Below are 19,524 nucleotides of genomic sequence, written 5' to 3' on the forward strand. Positions count from 1 at the left end.
TTGTTATTGGCACAAAATTAAATATAAAATTTAATGGATCAATAATTACTGATTAATCCATTATTTTGTAGAAGGGGGTCAAAATTAGTTTTCACAGTTGCAGCATTATTATTAAATTGTTACACAGAGGATTGGAAGGTTCAGCCATTCTTGTTGCGTAATATGCCAATGGTGTGTCCAAAAATGGGGAAAATACTTTTCAGCATTTCTCCAAAGTTTATACATAGAACTACAAACTAACAGAATAATTAAAGATATTTAATTTCCTTTTAGATTCTGGTTCAGAACAAACCTTTTCTTTGTGTAAGGTTTTTATTTATTATTATTAAATTTTATTTACCTGTAGTTTTGCTCCAAAATCATAGGGGATAATTGTCCCTTTGACCTACAAAATAATGGATAACATTGATTCATGGCTTTTAACAGTTTGGCTTTTATCATCATTTATGTTTATATTTCTTAAGAAAAAGTATTAAGAAACTTAAATATTGGTTGATTTGACAAACCTTGTTGGTAATGTTGTAAATTAGCTCTACAACACATTTTTCTTCACGTATGTAATTATTACATAATTTAAATGGCAACTTTAAAGTTCTTGTAAATAATTTATTATGGCAGTCATTATTGGTGTGCATTGAGCAAATCTAATTACACCACAATTACAAACTTAAATTGAGACCCACACCGAACCTGTGACTTGATGTCAAACATGCTGGTCTAAGACTACTGACACATTCCAGTTTTCACTCAAATAGGACATTAAATAGTCCTACAACAGACACATTTGCAATAATTTTACAAACGAAAAGATTTGGAAATCTCAGATTTCATATGAACACTAGAGTGCAAGTATAGCTGTCCCAGATTGCTTTTAGACATCTGATAATGTGCATTATGATTGTCCAGACACAGGGTTTGGCATGGTGATGTCCGGCAATAAATGACAGCTCGTAATGATTTTGATTTTCTCTGACACTGACTTGAGATCGTCCAGTATGAGTCTAATGCTATGGGATGCGTTGATGATGCCAGTTTGAGAGTTGTTCAGATGAGTGGTAGCCTGTCTTACATCTCTGGCAGAATTCTGATACACCTGTCTCAGGCTTTGATTGACATCTGCACACAGTTGTGCATTGCTCTCCTGCAGTTTCTGCTGGAGTAACGTGATAAACCGGCCTGAATCAGGACAGGGTCTGGACAGGGATGATCGGTCCTCCTGTCCAGATACAGATACAGGTGAGTTTCTGATCAGGACGAGGGCCGGTAAATCTTTGCGGAGCATCTGTTGTTGGTTTTCAGTGGCCAGTCTGCGAGCTCTCTCCACCTCATCCTCACTGTCTGTCTCTGATGCCTCTCCTGGCACCTTCCTCCCTGATGATGATGATTGCACAGGTGGGGCAGAGGTGATGTATACTTCATCATCAGAGTCTGTTTCAGATGCTTCGCCCTGTACCACGATCTGGAACTTGTTGCTTGCCATGATCACACACCTTAAAAATCAAATGAAATCAGCTCATTAAAATTTGTTACAAAAAGTACAGTGGTGATACATTGTACAGTGATGGTAATACCATGGTACTTTTAATACATATCATAGTACTGAATGATTACTATGGTCATGTTCCATAGTAATTACATGGTAATTCAAAGAATACCACGGTACTACCATGATACATGTCCAAACAACCACGGTGCTGCAAGTGTAGATGTCCAAAAAAAACATTTGTCATGGTATTACCGTGGTACTATTTTGTCATTGAAAACAAGAAACAATTACGTTTTGCCATAAAAACAATTCGATGTCAAATTCTGAGGATACTGTTGTGATGCATCATTTTGCACATTAACCATTAAGCATTAAATCTGCAATTCTTTTATATTCATAAAGCGAAAATTTCTATTTTTCCAACCTGTATGTGTTTATTTCTACAATCCCAGTGTCAAAAGTTCGTGTCACGAGAAACCAGCTCAAAACAGGAATTATTCAGAAAACGGAAGACTTCAAAATAAAAGTCCCATAGAACTACAAGAATATGACTATTCAAAATAAAAGTCAGTTTGTGTGCAGATCTGAGTGACATATTTTCAGAAAGTAGGTTAAGCAACTTACTAATTTAGTAAGTAAGTGGATAACCTCAACTTTCGGTTACAAAAACTTAGGTAACTCTCAGGTTATGTTAGTAGCCATAGCAAATTACACTCTGAACATAACCAGGAGCAGGTTGTTTAGCAGAGCTGGGCCACTTCTACTAAAATTAATGGGATAAATTGGAACCCTCAACCAAGTAGCTCTGAGCGCTACACGGTCAACGGAAGTCCCGCCTTATAGTTAAAAGAGCCAATCACCTTTTAGATACAGACATCACGTCTCAATCATCTCGAAAACGTGCTTGCGCATTAGCTATACAAGCAGGGGAAATTTAGTTTTTTAGCGTAATATGAGGTGAAGAATCACAATTTATGATGCTAATATTGTCAAATTTTTATTGCTGATTTGACATATGTTCTTTGATCGTAATCTTGATCAACCGTTTTTGGAATAGCTTCCCTAGAGCGGTTTTTTCAGGTAACAGTCAGTAAGTTTCAGAGGTCGTCAGCGCATGCGTACTCTTCCGATAGCGACACAGTGGGCGTGGAAGTTCAGATTATGCACAATATTATACTTTTAAAGCAATATTACTGTAAACTGCCATCTCTGCCTCACAAATCCTTCTAGTCTCACACACGACAAACCGCAGATTTGCATTCAAAAGTTAAAAATTGCGTACATTGTGCTTTAGCTTTTAATGGGACGTTTTTAATACTGTAATATTTTTAACATAGAACACATTGGAAATGCCTCCACTCTCCACACACCTAACCCTAACCCAGACAGGGCTTTATATATTTATATTTAGCCCTTCTAATAAATCAATTTAATTCTATAAATTTGATAGAATAAAATTATTAGAGCATCTAAATTCTATTTACAATTCCTTCAGTCAATGAATATTAATGTTATTTAAAAAATGACATTCCATAGTATAAATAGGCAAAGTATCTGCCAATTAAAAGCTTTGGCAATTAATCACTCATTATTCTACTTCACTAACTAGATGATATAGCATAGAGGTTAGAGCAGTGTTTCCCAACCACTGTGCTGTGAAAGATTGTCAGGTGTGCCGTGGAATATTATAAAAGTCCACAAAATAAATAAATGCATGATTAATAATAATAATTTCAGGGATCCAAACACCTCACCTTTTCTGAGAAATTTGCCATTTTGAAACCATAATCGGTGCACTTTTGTGATTGTGAAGAGCAATGATTAATGTGCAAAAGTGAGTGATGTTTATACATGTTAAGGGTCATCACATGACTTGCGTCAGCGCTGCAGAATACATTGAAGCCTTTGAAGTGACGTCCCTTTACACCAATGTGTTTTTCACACACGTTTTTGCTTCACCAATAATGTCTTTGAGAGTACTAAGCAGCAAGAAATATTTAAAAACTGTCCAAATTTGTGGTGACATTGAATGTCTCATAATTTCTATTTTAATTAAATATTACCTTTACGAATATCAGAGACCCCTAATTTAAATTCACCTAAACATAAACGAGTCCTTTTACTACTTTCTGCTATCAAAGCAACTACAAGCTTTTTTCTCTCTTCCATGTTTTCAATGTTTATTGTGCACACCTCCTGCTTTTTTACATGGCAAACTCGTAAAATCTCCCTTCTGTGATGCTTTCTGCCACTCTTGTCATGTGGAGGGCAATGCGGAGCTTGACGCTGGCGTTGAACGGAGCGTTGACGCCTCGACTCAGCTCATGTGAAATGTGCTTTACAATGACGAAAGAACATTATTGAAACTCGAAATAATTAATTTTCTATTATTGTGGTCTTTTCTAATAAAAGCCATGCTCAGCAGTTTAAATAAATTAAGTAGGCTACTGTAGGAAAATGATACCTTAGATCTGCTTTGTTTATAATTCTTATACTGAAGTCAGTAGATTTGTGCAAGTTTTAATAAAGGAGAAGGTAAAGATATTATTGAAACTCACTATTATTAGACTATTATTATTGTCTTTTTGAATGAAAAATAATGCTCAGATTGAAGGAAGACTATAGATCTGCTTTGTTCTTTAATGCTTAAACACTATAAAGACTCTTGGTAGATTATGATCATGAACGATTCAAAATTATTCACTGACTCTCTCATAGCACATAAGACACTCATTTGGCACCACCTAGTGACATTTCCAGAAGGGGTCACTGAACTAATCAGTTAATAAAATTTAACAAATTTGTCAAGCCTCACCAAAATACTCTTTATTTTGCAACCAATTCTGCACAATTGTAAACTTGAATGAACTTGAATCATTAAAATTGCTGTAATTGATGCTTTTAGCTTATTCTTAAAAGTAATATCCCCAGAAATTTTTTTCTGGACCAGTGATTATCTTACCTTTTTCGCCCCTCATGAGTTTGCATCCATGTAATTTGTTGTGGCATTGCAAGAACAAATCTTGTACTTGTACTTGGGGGTTGTACTTGCTTGCTTTGATTATTGAGGGGGTTACCTCCCCCCATCCCCCCTGGAATCTATGCCCCTGTCGCTAGATTAAATAATTATCATTTGCAGACAATAAAACTTCATGTTCTGAATCACTGAAATATGGCTTACATTTCTTTTTAGCATCTATTTCTATGGCGACTCATGAAATCGATGCTCCATTGACAATGACTTTTTGTACTCAACGTGTGCACGCATTAACTCTAGGTTACCAATAGGTTGATTAAACAAACTCTTTAAAGGTGTTCTGGAACCGGAATACCGCAAATGGGCAATACTGTGTCCGAAATCGACCCCTATCCACTATATATTGGACTATTTTGGTTGTCGGCCATTTTGTACTAGTGTCCGAATTCGATCCTTATATCTCGGACCCTACATTTGTTCACTCATTCTTACCCACAATGCAATCTGATTTCGAGTGCACAGAGGATGTACAATCGCTGATGCGATCTTGCCCATAATCCAATGTGGGGAGGACTGACGTGCAGGGAGAGAGAGCATCAGAGCCATATAAAGAGAGAGTTGCGACAACTCCATTGACTCCAATGGAACGTTTTTTTTTACAGCAATGGCGGCTCGTGGAGCCTCTCAATAGTTCCCGGAAGTAGCAGCAAACACCGTAGAGATGCATCAGAACAAACCGTTTGCGACGCACTTTTAAAAGGTGAGACGTTTAAAGAATAATATTATCTTATTCTGTATATTATCAGTACATCTAAATAAAAATAACTTGTAAATTAAAACCTTTATAGTTGAGTATTACTCATTAAATTAGGAGATAAGGGATGTTATCGGATAACTAACTGTTGTTGTAATTTTTATTTATATTTAGATTGGTCCTGCTGACTTGAGCCAACCATTTTTTTCTCCTCTCCATGTCAGTGGGGAAGCCGTACATTCGCACACCTTTCTCTGAGCGATTGGAGCATCCCCATGCAGCACAGCAAACCATGGTGAAGACTATGCAACCACAACATGAAAAAAAGGACACATACAAAATGCTTGGCATGCTATTTAATTTATTAGAAATGTATTCATGAATTGCTGTAAATAGTTATTGCATTTATTTGAATAAAAATACAAAAAAAAAAAAAGTAATATCGTAATATGTTATTACAATTTAAAATAACTGTTTTCTATTTTAATGTATTTTAAAATGTAATTTACTCCTGTGATGCCAAGCTGAATTTTCAGTTTCATTACTTTTGAACGGCAGTTTATATACGAGTATGCTTAAGTTGTTTTAAAGCTGAATATATTGTGTATATGAATAAGTATTGTAAGAATTATACATTAGATATATAATATTTATAATACATAAATAATTATATTACTATATATAGAATTGTAAACAATAAGCTTCATTTCACTAAATTTTACATTTACGTAACTGCTGCTAATAGTTAATAGTTCATTGACCCATTGTGCGGTGCGAGCTGGAAATCACCTGTCACCAGCCTGTCTCTGTACTATCTGAGAAGTCATAAATATGACATTAGTTACCATGAGATTAGTGAAAACAATGAACATGAGGTAACATAAAAGGCAACAGAAACCCTAGCCTGAAATAAGTTGAGGCAAATAACGGTAGCTGAACACTCCTCAAATATTAGCTGATTTGATCTTTAAAAACAACATCGCTGTAACAACATACTCATGCTACATACATATGTCGGTGTGTTACATAAATATATAAAATAAATGCATTTATTGACTACTAATTACCAGAAATCGCAGTTCTGTCACTCTACTCTAACAGAATGGAATGACCGCAAAAGCACTTCCTGGAACTATCTGAAGTCTACGTGAATCACGTGACGATCAAGCATTTAGAACTTCCGTTGTCGCAACTCTCTCTTTATATGGCTCTGGAGAGCATGAGAGATGTAATTTCGCAGCTTAATTTCATTCCTGCAATATTATATAATCACGCTGGCTGTAGTGTTTTACTTTTGACATATCATAACTTGATTAAATAAAACACAATAAAATATAGCTATGTGATATCTTTCTTCACTAATTCACTTTGAGGTGACATTATAATTTATTTTTTTTAACTCAGAAGACTGCGCACAGTGGAAATTATTAAAGGATTTGGTTATCACATGTATCGTCTAAAAATCAATGGATGTTGTTATTAATAACTTTAGTGCTGTAGTACAGTTGCATGAGGGCGCTATGCGCACACGTCTCTTCTCGGTGCCGAGTTTGGATGGAAGAGTGTCAAGATGGTAAAATAATAATAAAAAAAAAAAAACAATAACGTATGCTTTTACAAATGTTTTTATTCTTGTTGCCCGTTTTTAGCAGTATTTATATTTTAATAATTATGGTATATATATACACGCACAAACAGTAGATTTATTGTTGGCTATATACCATTTTATAAGAATAACAAGTATTATTGTTGTTATTATGATTATTATTATACTTAATGTAAGAAAAATTTACAAATGTGTCCAAGTTGTTTCTACATCATCTCCAGCGTTCGCTCCGTCGCTCCGTATTTACGTCAGCGTCCGAATTCACTCACTCTTTTCGTTCGCGTCCTTGGCACTCACAGACATCCACTCTATAGTAAATAGTAAACGAGTGAACAAAGTGAGTGATTTCGGACACAGCAATGTTTGGGTTAATCAATTTAGAGTTCAGGGTTTAGTCTCGGTAGGTTGCTCTCTGGAATACCCCCCCATGTGAAAGTTTATCAAACTCTCCATTGTAAATTGTAAACAAACGAATGCACAAATGAATAAATACTGCGATTTATGGAATAAATAAGTTATGAATTCTCCTTTAACCTGTTATATAGGGAGTGCTTAGTGTCATATAATTTAATTATCTGACGATAAGGGGGTAAGAACGAAACAGATCTTTGAACCGGTTGCTCATTGACAACATAAGCAGACACGGATAGAAACTCTCACGTTTTGAGTGAGTGAGTGAGTGAGTGGTTAACTCAAAGACTTCCATGAGAACAGATCACGTACACCTAAACAGGTAAAATCGTTGTGCTTGCAAAGATAGAGAAAATAAGTGCTTTTAAATGTAGCTGTCATTGTACACTTGTAAATTCAGTCTGTTGTGGGGTGTTTGGTTGAGTTGTTTCATACAAGACAAGGACCCACATATTGAATCATCTTTGTGAAGATGGAGACTTTTAAGAGTTGGATGAAGGACTGGAAGTACCCCACTTCTTTATTATGCATCTATGGGTTCTTCAGCACAGTAAAACCTTTAGAACCATTCCTCATCCCGTATCTAACTGGACCAGACAAGAACCTCACCATGGAGCAGGTACAGTGACAATATATAAAGTACAGCTTAATAACAGTATATTTTAAATGTAAAGAATTGAACTGGATGACTTTTATAAAAAATGTACCCATTCAGGCTCAAATTATGTTCCAGAGACATAAAACATATGACCATGCTTTATTTAAACTGTAAATACAACCATCATAATCAGTTAGAGTTAGGGTTGATTCGAATTTTTTAGAAGTTATTAAACTATTTTAAGGTAATGAAAAAACGTTGTACATTCAGGTTGTTTGTAGAAACCAAGTGATTTAAAAAAAAAAAAAAAAAAAAAAGACACACACACAATTCTACCTATATTTTATATAATAAAATGTAAATGTATTAATATACTGCATATATATGTGTGTGTGTGTAATATGTATAATGTATACTATATTTATATATATATAAAACTAATCATGCCATTTTTACTTTACATAAAATGCTAGCTAGGAAATTAGGCTTCAACCTTCATTTCCATCTCAGAATGCTATCAAACACAATACATAATCTGATATATAGTGGAAATAAAAATGTTTGGTTGAGAAAATATGATAGAAGTCACCTGTGATGCTTGTTTATGCTCTTTTGGACATTGTTAGTGGAAAAAATTAAATAAAACTAGTGAGAGTGTGAAGTGTATTTTAAGGGAGTTTAATTTCCATCCAAAAGAACAAAAGTTGTTTTCTGATTATTTTTATAGCACAATTTTTAGTTAATCCATGTTTCTTCTCCAAGGTGACCAATCAGGTATTCCCAGTGTGGACGTACTCTTACCTGGTTGTACTGGTACCTGTCTTCCTCCTCACTGATTGGCTACGTTACAAACCTGTGATGGTGTTCCAGTGCTCTGCTCTGTTCGCCACCACAGCGATGTTGCTCTGGTTACATGGCGTACTAGAGATGCAGGTAGTGCAGTTTACATATGGAGTGGTGACGTCGTGTGACATTGCTTACTTCACATACCTCTACAGCATGGTGGAGCTGAAGCACTACCTGAAAGCCACCTCGTACTGTCGCACAGCTCAGCTGCTGGGCTACACCATTGGTTCAGTGCTGGGACAGGTCCTGGTGTCTTTCGAACTGCTGTCCTACTACTACATTCTTGTGTTTACAATGGTTCTCACCTCCATGGCATGGATCACCACAATCCTTCTCCCAATGCCCAATACAAGTATGTTCTTCCACCAAATGAAGGAAGCTAGTAGAGAAACTGATGGTATAGATGAGGAGCAGGTTGGGTCAGATAAACCCCTGGAACCAGAAGGTACGGATATAGCTGTAGAGAAAGGGACTGTTACTAATAAAGATGTCCAGAGCAATGACCAATCCAGTTCTGAGAAGCATCTAGATGCTGTACAGGTGGATGGATCAGGGAAACAAAAGAAAGAACTGGAAGAATCTAATGATACTAGCAGTGGAAAAGGCTCCAAGACAGGTAGGTACCTACCATTGTGATGAGTGACAGTGATTTTGAAAAGTGGGCATGCTCCTGGATCAACATCCTTTGTTAGTCTTTCCCGTCAAACAAACATAGGACTAACCCTATCTATAGTCATATCAAGTCAAGTGGTTTTTATTGTCGTTCAACCATATACAGTTAGTACAGTACACAGTGAAACGAGACAATGTTCCTCCAGGACCATGGTGCTACATAAAACAACACAGGACAAACACAGAACCACATGAGACTACACAACTAAATAACATACCTATATAAAGTGCACATGCAAACATGTGCAAAAAGTATGGGACAGTACAATAAATTACAAAAAATGAACAGGACAATAGGCACAGTGAGAGACAGTGCAGCGCCGACCAGTACACAGTTGTGCAAAAAGATGACAGTTTCTAAAAATGCCAAATGTAAACATAACATACTATGAGATAGTGTTCTATGCACATAGCAGTTATTGAAGTAACAGCCAGGTATAAAGTGACAATAATTAAAGTGCAACTCTGGACACGTGTGTGTGTGTGTGTGTGTGTGTGTGTGTCAGTCCAGTCTCTGAGTATTGAGGAGTCTGATGGCTTGGGGGAAGAAGCTGTGACACAGTCTGGCCGCAAGGGCCCGAATGCATCGGTACCTCTTGCCAGACAGCAGGAGGGTGAAGAGTTTGTGTGAGGGGTGTGTGGGGTCATCCACGATGCTGGTTGCTTTGCGGATACAGTGTTTTTTGTAAATGTCTTTGATGGAGGGAAGAGAGACCGCGATGATCTTCTCAGCTGTCCTCACCAGGCAGTGATGCAGCTGCTGAGGATGCTCTCAATAGTCCCTCTATAGAATGTAGTGAGGATGGGGGTGGGAGATGTGCTTTCCTCAGACTTCGAAGGAGGTAGAGACGCTGCTGGGCTTTCTTGTTAATAGAGCTGGTGTTGAGGGACCAGGTAAGGTTCTCCGCCAGGTGAACACCAAGGAATTTGGTGCTCTTGACGATCTTCACAGAGGAGCCGTCAATGTTCAGTGGAGAGTGGTCACTCTGTGCTCTCCTTAAGTCAACAATCATCTCTTTTGTTTTGTCGACATTCAGAGACAGGTTGTTGGCTCTACACCAGTCCGTTTGCCGCTGTACCTCCTCTCTCTATGCTGACTCGTCGTTCTTGCTGATGAGACCCACCACGGTCGTGTCATCGGCGAACTTGATGATGTGATTCGAGCTGTGCATTGCTGCACAGTCGTGAGTCAGCAGAGTGAGCAGCAGTGGACTGAGCACACAGCCCTGGGGGGCTCCAGTGCTCAGTGTGGTGGTGATGTGAGATGCTGAGGTCTCCCAGTCAGGAAGTCCAGGATCCAGTTGCAGAGGGAGGTGTCCAGGCCCAGCAGGTTCAGCTTTCCAATCAGGTGCTGAGGAATTATTGTGTTGAATGCTGAGCTGAAGTCTATGAACAGCATTCGAACATATGAGTCCTTTTTATATAGGTGGGTGAGGGCCAGATGGAGGGTGGTGGTGATGGCATCGTCTGTTGAATGGTTTGGACGATACGCGAACTGCAGTGGGTCTAGTGAGGGGAGGCAGCTGGGTCTTAATGTGCCTCATGACGAGCCTCTCGAAGTACTTCATGATGATGGGTGTGAGTGCAACGGGACGGTAGTCGTTGAGGCAGGACACTGAAGACTTCTTTGGAATGGGGACGATGGTGGTGGCCTTGAAGTACTTTGGAACGACGGCGCTGCTCAGAGGGATGTTGATGATGTCGGTAAGAACATCTACCAGCTGGTCTGCACATCCTCTGAGCACTCTGCCAGGTATGTTGTCTGGTCCAGCAGCCTTCCGTGGGTTGACTCTACGTAGAGTTTTCCTCACATCAGCCGTGGTAAGACAGAGCACCTGGTCGTTGGGAGGAGGGGTGGTCTTCGCCACCACGTCGTTCTGTGTTTCAAACCTAGCGTATTATAACCTACTTTAACCTTAACTATAACCCTAACAACCAAGTACCGCTAGATTCAGAGGGAAACAATAGGTTGATAAATAGAGCCGAAAATGAACATTCACCAAGTACAAGTAAAACGTACCTATTGCAAGTAAATAAAACTGGTGAGATACTCACCAGTAAATTACTAAATCTTAGGCCCCACATATAGCAAGCCCTTTTGAAATATAATCACATGTAGCAGGTAAATTATAGATGTCTAAAATGTATTTTCACTAGTTAGAATGCACATTCTTAATATCAGACATACAATTACACAAGTGAAAATGCTCTTTTTGGTTATGGTACTGCACATTTGGTTCTGGTAATGCTCATTTTGGTTATGTTAATGCAAATTTGGTTCTGGTAATGCTCATTTCAGTTATGTTAATGCTCATTTGGTTGGTAATGCTCAAATTGTCTCATTAGGTTTTCATTTGACATAATATCGATATTAACATTTTTACTGGTGCAAATTTCCATTCATGACAGCAGCAATTGAATTACAACTAGTAAAAAATGTCATTTTCCAGTGAGCATCAATTCTGAGATGGAAACACCTTGTTGATGAGAGAAGTCAACAGAGAATGGCCAGACTGGTCTGGACTTACAGAGTCAATGGTAACTCAGATAACCGCTCTGTACAATTGTGGTGAGAAAAGTAGCATCTCAAAATATGATGCGGGTTGGAGCCGTTTTGGCAGCATGAGTGGGACCTACACAGTGTTAGGCAGGTGGTTTTAATTTTGTGGCTGATCGGTGTATGTATGTGTGTGTGTGTATATATATATATATTTTTTTTTTCCTACAGAACTCCATGTGGTGACATATGTGGAATATTCCTCATGTTAATCCCACAAAGTGATTAGACTTTGATCAAAATCACAATTTGTCTTCAGGTTCTTGTGACAAGTGCAGTTTCACAGAGACATTGGCTCTAGCTTGTATATGACGGTACAAGTAATGACCTGAGCTGTTTGTCACTAATATGCAAGGGAAAAACATCTAAATAATCTGGTTGTCATAAAGCTAAATGTATGGTTGGTAAGAAATATTTATGGATGTTAAATTATCTTAATTCACTCAACACTGGCAGGTGTGTCCAAACAGTGAATTTTTTGTACCCTGTTGATAAGATTGTTGTTCTGGTTCAGCATTAAACCTAACCCTAAAATCTGACTTGTTGATAAAAATGTTGGTATATTGATCCAGGAACACTGCTTAATTTGTGATTATGATTGGCAAAATCATAATCACAAATGATATGTGATAATCTAACAAGCACCATTAAACAATAATAACAGCTCCAATATTCAAAAAGATCTACCATAATGGCATGAAATAAATGTTCATCAAAACATTACCTGTGCTTTCTGCAAGAACAACAACATATTTTACATGGCCTATCATTGCCATATTACAAGAACACTCTTAAGGAATCAAAAGAATCTCTTGTCTCATAGGTATCTCAATCAACACAAATTACATTCAATGACTAAATCTAGAAAATGTAAACAGATTGCAATTGCTTGTCGTCTCAGGGGGTTGTGGTGAAGTTTTGCTTCGGTTGTGGAGGGATTTCCTACAATGTTTCTCTTCTCGTACGCTACTTTACTGGTCAGCGTGGTGGGCACTGGCTACCTGCGGCTATAACCAGACGGTGAACTATGTCCAGTCACTCTGGGAACATGTGGAACCTTCTAACAACTTCACAGTCTACAATGGAGGAGTGGAGGCCATCTCAAACCTGTTTGGTGAGCTTTTGGTTTTTAGGTTCTACAAGGTACATTTAAAGGGATAGTTCACCCCAAAATGAAAATTCTCTGATAATTTACTCACCCTCATGCCATCTCAGATGTGAAATTTCTTTCTTCTGCAGAACACAAACAAAGATTTTTAGAAGAATATCTCAGCTCTGTAGGTTAATCCAATACAAGTGAATGGTGGCCAGAACTTCAAAGGTCCAAAAAGCTAAAAAAAAAAAAATAATCCATATGTCTCCAGTGTTAAATCCATGTCTTCAGAAGCGATATGATAGGTGAGGGTGAGAAACAGATATATATTCAAGAAATGTTTTACTGGAAATCTCCACCTTTGACCAGCCTCAACCAGTAGGTGGCTTTCAGAATGTGAAAGTCACTTCCACACTTGAATGTGGAAATTAAAGTGTAGATTTACAGTAAACATATTATATAATATTGATCTGTTTCTCACCCACACCTATCAAATCACTTCAAAAGATGTGGATTTAACCACTGGAGTCTTATAGATTATTTTTTGCTGCCTTTATGTCCTTTTTGGACCTTCTGAATACTGGTCACCATGAACATGCATTGTGATGACCTACAGTGCGGAGATATTCTTCTACAAATCTGTATTTGTGTTCAGCGAAGTGAAGACCATAGACATCTGGAATGGCATGAGGTTGAGTAAATTATCAGAAAAGTTTCATTTTTGGGTTAACTATCCCTTTAAGATTGTTGTTTTTGTGAACTTAGTTGAGGCTAAAAGGCTGTTTATCGAAGATATATCACATATTAGAGACTAAATATGCCTACCTCTGAGTGACAATCATAAAAGACAGCTTAAGCTTTTCTAATAGCAATCTCAATTTACAGAAATTAGAAAGTTGTGTATCCATCACAAATCTGTTCAAGTATGTCAAAGAAATTTCTTTAATTTTAAACTTTGAAGGAAATGTTGATATTCAAAGTTCAAAATCACGTTGCATTTTTTGTTACCATGTTTGTGCACATCACAGGAGCCGCTGCGGCGTATGGTATTGGTTTTTCATCAGCGGACTGGTCCCGTTGGGGGGAGATGGCTCTGGGTGCTCTGTCTGCCCTGGAGGGAGGCGCTCTCTTTGCCATGGTCTTCAGTGGCAACATCTGGGTCTGCTACTGTGGTTATATCATCTTTAAAAGCCTGTACATGTTGCTCATCACCATTGCAATGTAAGCCTTTAATCTGTTTTAAGGATTCGAGCTATCAGAAACAGAATTCTGCTAAATATAATCGATTCCTGCCCCAAACTGTAATAGCGTAATTACGTAGTGTTCACTTTTGTGAGTTTATTATCTTATCTATCTACTTGCTATTTCACCCTAATTGTCAAACGGATAAGGTTTTGGACTATGTCATGCTGATAGCTGAATTCCAACTGAACATGTCCCACTAACATTTGACAACCAGATATTTTGTACATACAATTTGTGCTTTCATTAAAACAAATGACAATTGGTTTGCATTTGTGACCTAATGCAGTGACTTAACATTGTTTCCTAGGTTCCAGATAGCAGCAGGGTTGAACATGGAGCGTTATGCTCTTGTGTTCGGAGCAAACACCTTCTGCGCTCTGGTCTTCCAGACAATCCTCACTTCAGTGGTGGTGGACAGCAGGGGACTCGGTCTGGACATTGTCACACAGGTGAGGTTACCTGATGCTTACATACAAGCAAGAGACTTTTCTAAGACCCTTAAAGATCAATTTAAATAATTTATTCAAGATGGTTCAAAACCCAAATTACATTCTTTATTCATTAGAACACAATAAGAGATGTAAGGCAGCATGTTTACGCTAATCTTTTCCTTACGGCGAAACATATAATGAGCCTAGCTCCAAAAAGGACCAACAAAGTCTCATAAAAGTAGTCCATATAATTCTTGAGTTATTTTTCAAGTTCTATGAAGCTGTGATAGCTTTATAGTTGAACATGGATTACGTTTATGTTCTTTAGAACTTGGGAGAATGATTTCACTTGTACACTGAGGAAAAGAGCTGTGTAAGCATTTAAAGAAAGATATATGGGTTTGGAATAAAATGTGGGTGAGTACATAATGACAGAAACTGCGATAGAGATGGTGGAACAGCATTTGTAATTAGACAATTCTTGTTCTTGTCCTTGTTGTTTTACAGTTTACCATCTATGGTGCATATTTTTCTGTTATCGCGCTCGTTTTCTTCGTGAGGGGTTTGTATACTACAATACGCAGAAGACATGTGATGGAAACACCCAGAGATGAACTTGAAGGAACTTGCAATGCAGAAAAAGATACAGAAATCATAAATGGAACAAAATTATGAACGCATAGAAAAGGACACAACTGAATGCCCTGTTTTCAGTCAACATGAAATCAAAATTGACCAATTGTTCTTTCTTAATACACGTTTCTGGTCTTATTCATGCTATATTATTGTCTTTATAATCATAACCAAACCCATATTCTGGTCTGGCTCCATTCAGGTACGGAACACCCAATGTTCTCGATTCATTCAATAACTAATGGCTAAAATCGAGCCCGGTCTCATTTTTCCCTATTGAATATCTTGTTTCAATCTGAAATGTCACATTTCAAAAGTAATATGGGTTGTGAATGCAGTTTCATGCTAACTTTAAGACATGTAAGACCAGAAGAAAAAACAAAAACATAGCTTTTCTTAGGTAAAATTCATTTTAATATATATTGTATATATATATATAATTTATTTATATATATACACACACATTAACTTAATGTTCTGTAATGTAAGTGGTCTTGAATCAGAGTTAACACCTGGCCAGGTGAGAGTTCCAGAGGGCTTGGCATCCAAAAGTCTTTTTGTTTTAAACTTGTCATAACGGCGGTAAAAACAATATTCATTCCTTACCTTGTTTTTAGAAACTTCAAAAGCATAAAAATATGTCAACATGATGTCAAAAAGGAATTCAACATTCTTATTTCACGTAAAACGTTATTCACAGCATGGCTGACATCAGCGCCATATATGCAGCATATGTATGTGTGTGTGTGTGTATGTGTGCATGTTAAAGATACAAATACTGATATGCACAAAGACCTACAATTGCAATTTGTATGAAATAATTATATACAAGATTGCAGCATCAATGTGAACGGGACGTTTGTAATAACTTAGTTATATGCCACTTTGAGCAGACGATTTCCAGGCCAGTTCACAGGAACAACAAAGGAGCACGGCAAAAAAAAAGCTCCTTCTCTCTCCACACTCCTGCAACATGTTGTTTTTTGTTGGTATGGACGTTACCATATGTATATATGTGGCCGTGTGTGTGTGTGTGTGTGTGTGTGTGTGTGTGTGTGTGTGTGTGTATATATATATATATATATATATATATATATATATATATATATATATATATATATACACACACACACACACACACACACACACACTTCTTTTGTTATTTTTTCCAGTCTTTTGCTCTTATGTTTTTAAAGCTACTTGGGGAAACAATACAGTGATGTGTGAACAATCTGCATGCTGCCCCCTAGAGGAGCAGAGGCGAATGGCGCGCTATAAGAAAGGGTTTGTGGAGGTTCCTCCAGCAGGAAACTGAGCTGATGGTGCTCCTGCCTATAAAAAAAATAAAAAAAAAACCTTTGTGAGATTAGAGAGGAAAAAAAACTTTTGAACAGAATATTTAATCAACAGGTGTAAAATGAACAGATGTCTGATATTTGGCCATTTTTAGATTATTGGTACCAGCCATTAATCATGCCCATTTCGGAGTCAAATTTATTTCCAAATATAAATGATACATGTAAATACTATACAGATGCAGAATTTACTAGTAATATAGAAACGGCAGGTTCATTTTCTCTTATTCATTTGAATTGTAGAAGCCTGTATTCAAATTTTAGTAAAATATATGATTATTTGAACACATTACAAAATAAATTTACTGTTATTGCTTTGTCTGAGAATTGGTTAACGGATGAGAAAGGTGTGGAATTTCAGTTTGAGGGTTATGAATTGTTTTATGTTAATCAGATTAATAAGGGGGGGTTGCTTTATATGTTAGTAGTGATCTGAAATGTAAAACAATTGAGTGTATGACTACTGCAACAGAAGATTTAATGGAATGTTTAACTGTTGAGATTGAAATGAAGAAACAGAGGAATATTGTTGTAACATGCATATATAGAACTCCAGGGTCTAGCATTACAGCATTTAATAACAAGCTGGAGCAATTATTAGTTGGGATGAATGAAAATAAAGTATCTATAATTTGCGGGGACTTTAATATAAATCTCTTGAATGTGTCTAATCATACTGGTAGTTTAGATTTTCTTGATTTAATGTATAGCAGAGGTCTTTATCCTACCATTACTAGGCCTAGTCGAATAACTTCCAGTTGTGCCACATTAATTGATAACATTTTTGTAAATATATTTGAAAAAACGGTCAAAAGTGGTCTTTTGTTAAATGATACAACTGATAATTTACCGATTTTTGTAACTCACCTCTGTGAAGTAAAAATAAAGAAAGAAAAGTCTAGTAAAGTTATTAGGTTAAGAACGGAGGAAAGACTAAATAGATTTAGGGATGATCTTATGAAAGAACAATGGGACAATGTTTATAGTACAAATAATGTTAATAAGGCTTATGAATTATTTTTTTTAAAGTATCTATGGTTATATAATAAAAATTGTGCAATAAAAATATTGAATGATAAAGTAAGAAATAATAAAAAACCTTGGTTAATGAAGGATATATTGAAATCATGTAAAAATAAGAATAAGCTTTATCGGGACTTTGTAAAATATCGGACAGTAAATGCAGAAAAAAAATATAAAGCCTATATAAATAAGCTGACTACTATAATGAGACGTGCAAAGAAAGATTATTATATAACCTTGTTGATAGATAATAAAAGTAATATCAAAAGAATGTGGAAAGTCTTAAGGGAGGTTATGGGCAGTGAAATGAAATATTGTCAGCCATTATACTTAATGAATGAACAGAACGTCGAGATAAGTGGTGAAAAAATGGCTGATGAATTTAATTCTTGCCAAAACTATACCACTACATAATGAAAATAAAAGCTGGACAGGAGAAAGCAGAGTCATGCAATCTCTTTTTGTTGATGAAGTTAGTGAGAGTGAAATTATTTCTATTGTCTCTAAATTAAAAAGTAAACATTCATGCGATAGTGATGGCTTAGATATGTATATTGTTAAAGAAACTATAAGTTGCATTAGTAGACCATTAAAATATATAATCAATTTGTCTTTTAATATAGGTTTCTTTCCAGATAAAATGAAGGTGGCTAAAATTATTCCCCTTTTTAAATCTGGTGATAGGCATAGTCTCACAAATTATAGGCCTATATCTTTGCTTTCGCAATTTTCAAAAATTCTGGAGAAGCTTATTGTTAAAAAAATTGGATTATTTTCTTGAAAAACATTCTTTGATTCATGATAATCAGTTTGGGTTTCGAAGCACCCGCTCAACAGCTATGGCTTTGATGAAAATCACAGAAGACATTACCACAGAATTGGAGAGTATAAATCACACAGTTGGTGTTTTTATTGACCTTAAAAAGGCCTTCGACACTCTTGATCATGGTATATTGATATCTAAATTACAGACATATGGAATTAGAGGTGTAGTATTAAACTGGATTATTAGTTACTTAGAAAATAGACAACAATATGTAGATTATATAGGCCATGAATCTAAGGTGGAAATAATACAGTGTGGAGTCCCTCAAGGCTCTGTGCTGGGGCCAAAATTATTTACTTTATATATTAATGATCTCTGTGATGAATCAAAGATTTTATGTTTTGTTCTTTTTGCGGACGACACAAATATTTTTGTATCGGGAAAGAACATAAAAATATTAATGAAAACTATTGAACAAGAATTGGTTCTACTTCAGAAATGGTTTAATAAAAATAAACTGTCGTTAAATTTAAGTAAAACAAAATGTATGTTGTTTACAAATCAAAAATGCCCTTTAAATGTTCCTTTGTCTTTAAATAGAATAATTATTGAGAGAGTGTCAGAATTTAGGTTTTTAGGAGTACTCATTGATGAAAAATTTAAATGGAAGTCACATATATCTTATGTAAGAAATAAAATTTGTAAAAACATTGCCGTTTTGAGTAAAGTAAAGTTTATGTTAAATTATAAGGCAATAAGAATCCTATATTGTTCCTTTATTTTGCCATATTTGATGTATTGTTTGGAGATATGGGGTAATTCTTATTTCACTAATTTAATGCCCTTATTTATTTTGCAAAAAAGAGCCATAAGAATAATTAATGGAGTTGCTCCAAGAGAACATACTACAGGACTGTTTCTGGAGTCAGGACTACTCAAACTGAAGGATTTGGTTGCTTTACAAACTTTATTAGTTGTTCATAAAGCAAAATACTGCTTGTTACCGCATGGACTGCAAACTCTTTTTACTGTAAATAGTGGGACAAGCAGAAGAAATAAAGACTTTAAACA

The 19,524-nt window shown here is 36.3% G+C and overlaps 3 protein-coding genes across 10 annotated transcripts in view; 1 reads left to right on the forward strand and 2 right to left on the reverse strand.

The window, feature by feature from the left end:
• Positions 1–571: 571 nt before the first annotated feature.
• On the reverse strand, positions 572–1,997 carry LOC127632051 (biogenesis of lysosome-related organelles complex 1 subunit 3-like). Its single transcript, XM_052110517.1, has 2 exons — positions 1,911–1,997; positions 572–1,490 (listed from the first exon to the last, which is right to left on the reverse strand). The coding sequence occupies exon 2, from the start codon at positions 1,478–1,480 to the stop codon at positions 893–895; it is 588 nt and encodes a 195-aa protein (XP_051966477.1). The 5' UTR covers positions 1,481–1,490; positions 1,911–1,997; the 3' UTR covers positions 572–892.
• Positions 1,998–7,170: 5,173 nt separating this feature from the next.
• Positions 7,171–15,534, forward strand: slc19a3a (solute carrier family 19 member 3a). Its single transcript, XM_052109894.1, has 7 exons — positions 7,171–7,556; positions 7,635–7,853; positions 8,595–9,294; positions 12,809–13,021; positions 14,029–14,221; positions 14,553–14,694; positions 15,184–15,534. The coding sequence occupies exons 2-7, from the start codon at positions 7,707–7,709 to the stop codon at positions 15,349–15,351; spliced, it is 1,563 nt and encodes a 520-aa protein (XP_051965854.1). The 5' UTR covers positions 7,171–7,556; positions 7,635–7,706; the 3' UTR covers positions 15,352–15,534.
• Positions 15,535–16,437: 903 nt separating this feature from the next.
• The window catches only part of LOC127631624 (arf-GAP domain and FG repeat-containing protein 1-like), a 48,679-nt gene continuing 45,592 nt past the window's right edge, over positions 16,438–19,524 (reverse strand). For all 8 annotated transcript variants that reach the window (XM_052109887.1, XM_052109890.1, XM_052109886.1 and 5 more), the window contains one exon: positions 16,438–16,641. In XM_052109887.1, the coding sequence (XP_051965847.1) occupies positions 16,582–16,641 (60 nt within the window). In that variant the 3' untranslated portion in view covers positions 16,438–16,581. The remainder of the gene's footprint in view (positions 16,642–19,524) is intronic.

Source organism: Xyrauchen texanus, chromosome 38, assembly GCF_025860055.1.
Source record: "Xyrauchen texanus isolate HMW12.3.18 chromosome 38, RBS_HiC_50CHRs, whole genome shotgun sequence".
Taxonomy (NCBI): Eukaryota; Metazoa; Chordata; class Actinopteri; order Cypriniformes; family Catostomidae; genus Xyrauchen; species Xyrauchen texanus.